General features: G+C 51.4%; 1 protein-coding gene across 1 annotated transcript; it reads right to left on the reverse strand.

The window, feature by feature from the left end:
* Nucleotides 1-319: 319 nt before the first annotated feature.
* On the reverse strand, nucleotides 320-2020 carry LOC117044530 (tigger transposable element-derived protein 1-like). Its single transcript, XM_033145349.1, has one exon. The coding sequence runs from the start codon at nucleotides 2018-2020 to the stop codon at nucleotides 320-322; it is 1701 nt and encodes a 566-aa protein (XP_033001240.1).
* Nucleotides 2021-2287: the final 267 nt, after the last annotated feature.

Raw genomic sequence — 2287 nt, forward strand, 5'->3', positions numbered from 1 at the left:
CTTTACCTTTAAGTGGAGGCATGCCCCGCAAGACGAAATTAATTCGTTCTGCGAGTTTTTTCGTCTTGCGAATTTTTCGTCTTGCGAAGCACGGTTTCCCATAGGAATGCATTGAAAATCAATTAATGCGTTCCTATGGTCAAAAAAAGTCCAAACAACGCCAAATTTGGTACAAAAAGAGTTTATTAAGTGCTCTTTAAAGTCACACATACTTTAAAGAGCATTTCAAAAATTGAAGGAACAATAAATTAAGTTTCTAAACATGACAGAAAAGCATTTAAAAATAACCAAAGTATACACTGTACAGTACATACATTTTCTAAGAGTCTGGGGGACAACTCGAAGAAGGTTCCTCTTCTACTCTTTGCTTCTTGCTGAAGAACTTGTCCATGGTCTGCTGCTTCATCCGCCTTTTCAGCACTTCCCTGAAAGACGACATGACCCTTGTGTCAAAAGTGTTCGCAAGGTCACGTGTCAGGTCCTTGTCAGGGTGGTGCCGCTGTGCAAAAGCCTGCACATTTTTCCACTGCTGGCAGATGTCCCTCAGTTCTTTGGAGGACAGCCGTTCCTCAGTTGCTTCCTCCTCTTCCAGCGAGGCCTGCTCCTGCGCAGCCTCTGCCTGCAGTTCAACCAGCTCCTGGGTGGTCAGCTCGTGGTCGTGCTCCTCCACCAGCTCGCTGACGTCCTCCTCGGTGACCTCCAGGCCCATGGTCCTCCCCAAGGAAACAATGTCCTGCACCACTGTTGACTCTGGTGCATCAGAGTCACTTGGTGCCACACAGTCTGGCCACAGGCTGCGCCAAGCGCAATTCAAATTTCTCTGGGTGATCCCGTCCCAGGCCGTGGTGATCATCTTCAAGCAGGTGACGATGTCAAAGTGGTCCTTCCAGAATTCCCGCAGGGTGATGTTGGTGCAATCAGTCACTTCGAAGCATCGCCTGAAAAGCTCCTTGGTGTAGAGTTTTTTGAAATTGGCGATGAGCTGCTGATCCATCGGCTGGAGCAGTGGCGTGGTGTTAGGCGGCAGGAACATGATGTTTATGAAGCTGAACTCCTCCAACAAGTCCTCCTCAAGGCCTTTAGGATGAGCAGGAGCATTGTCCATCAGAAGCAAAGCCTTCAGTGGCAGGTCGTTGTCCAGCAGGTACTGTTTGACAGCAGGGCCAAAAGCAAGATTGACCCACTCCACAAACAGCACACGTGTGACCCAAGCCTTACTGTTGGATCGCCACATGACACTCAGCTGCTCCTTGTCGACTTTGTGTTTCTTGAAGGCCCGTGGGTTCTCCGAGTGGTACACCAGCAGGGGCTTGATCTTCAGGTCACCGCTTGCGTTGGCACAGAAGAGCAGGGTCAGACGGTCCTTCATGGGCTTGTGGCCAGGCAACTTGGCCTCCTCCTGAGTGATGAAAGTCCTTTTGGGCATCCTCTTCCAAAACAGCCCGGTCTCGTCGCAGTTGAAGACCTGCTGTGGAAGGTAGCCCTCCGTCGTCACAACCTCCAGGAACTCCGCTGCAAAGTCTTCAGCCGCAGGAACATCGGAACTGGCAGCCTCTCCATGTCTGACCACGCTGTGGATTCCAGATCTTGTCTTGAACCGGTCAAACCAGCCTCTGCTTGCCTTGAAGACTTCTGGCTCGCCTGAGGTTCCTGGCTGTTGCCGGACGAGGTCTGTGTGCAAGGCCTTGGCCTTCTCACAAATGACGGCCTCAGTCACTGTGTCCCCTGCACGCTGCTTCTCTTCTAACCAGATGAGCAGCAACTTCTCGACCTCCTCCAGAACAGCTGGGCGGTTCTTCACAATCCTGGTGACTCCCTTGGCTACATCAGTCGCAAGGATCTTCTCCCTCATCTTCAGGATGGTCCCAATGGTCGATGGATTCCTCCCGTACTCCCTGGCGAGGTCTGTCACACGCATTCCACCGTCGTGCTTCCGGATGATCTCCTTCTTCATTTCCAGCGTCACCTTCTCCTTCTTCCTCTCGCCGGACTCTGCAGCAGCAGTCTTCTTGGGCCCCATGGCAGCACAGCTCCTACCTTCGCAAACCCCCCCCCCCCAAAAAAAATCAGTGCTTCAGATTCAAAAGAAAGCACCAAACCTCCCAGAACCTTCCCACCCCCTACTCCTAGACTCACAATCCACCACCCCCCCTCCCCAAAAGAAAAACAATTTTTTTTGGTAAAAACAGCAGTGTCACCCAATGGTTGCAGAGCAATTCCAACTGCCAAAAAATTCAAAAGAAAGCACAAAACCTCCCAGAACCTTCCACCCCCTACTGCTACAATC

This window comes from Lacerta agilis, chromosome 3, assembly GCF_009819535.1.
Source record: "Lacerta agilis isolate rLacAgi1 chromosome 3, rLacAgi1.pri, whole genome shotgun sequence".
NCBI classification, from domain to species: Eukaryota; Metazoa; Chordata; class Lepidosauria; order Squamata; family Lacertidae; genus Lacerta; species Lacerta agilis.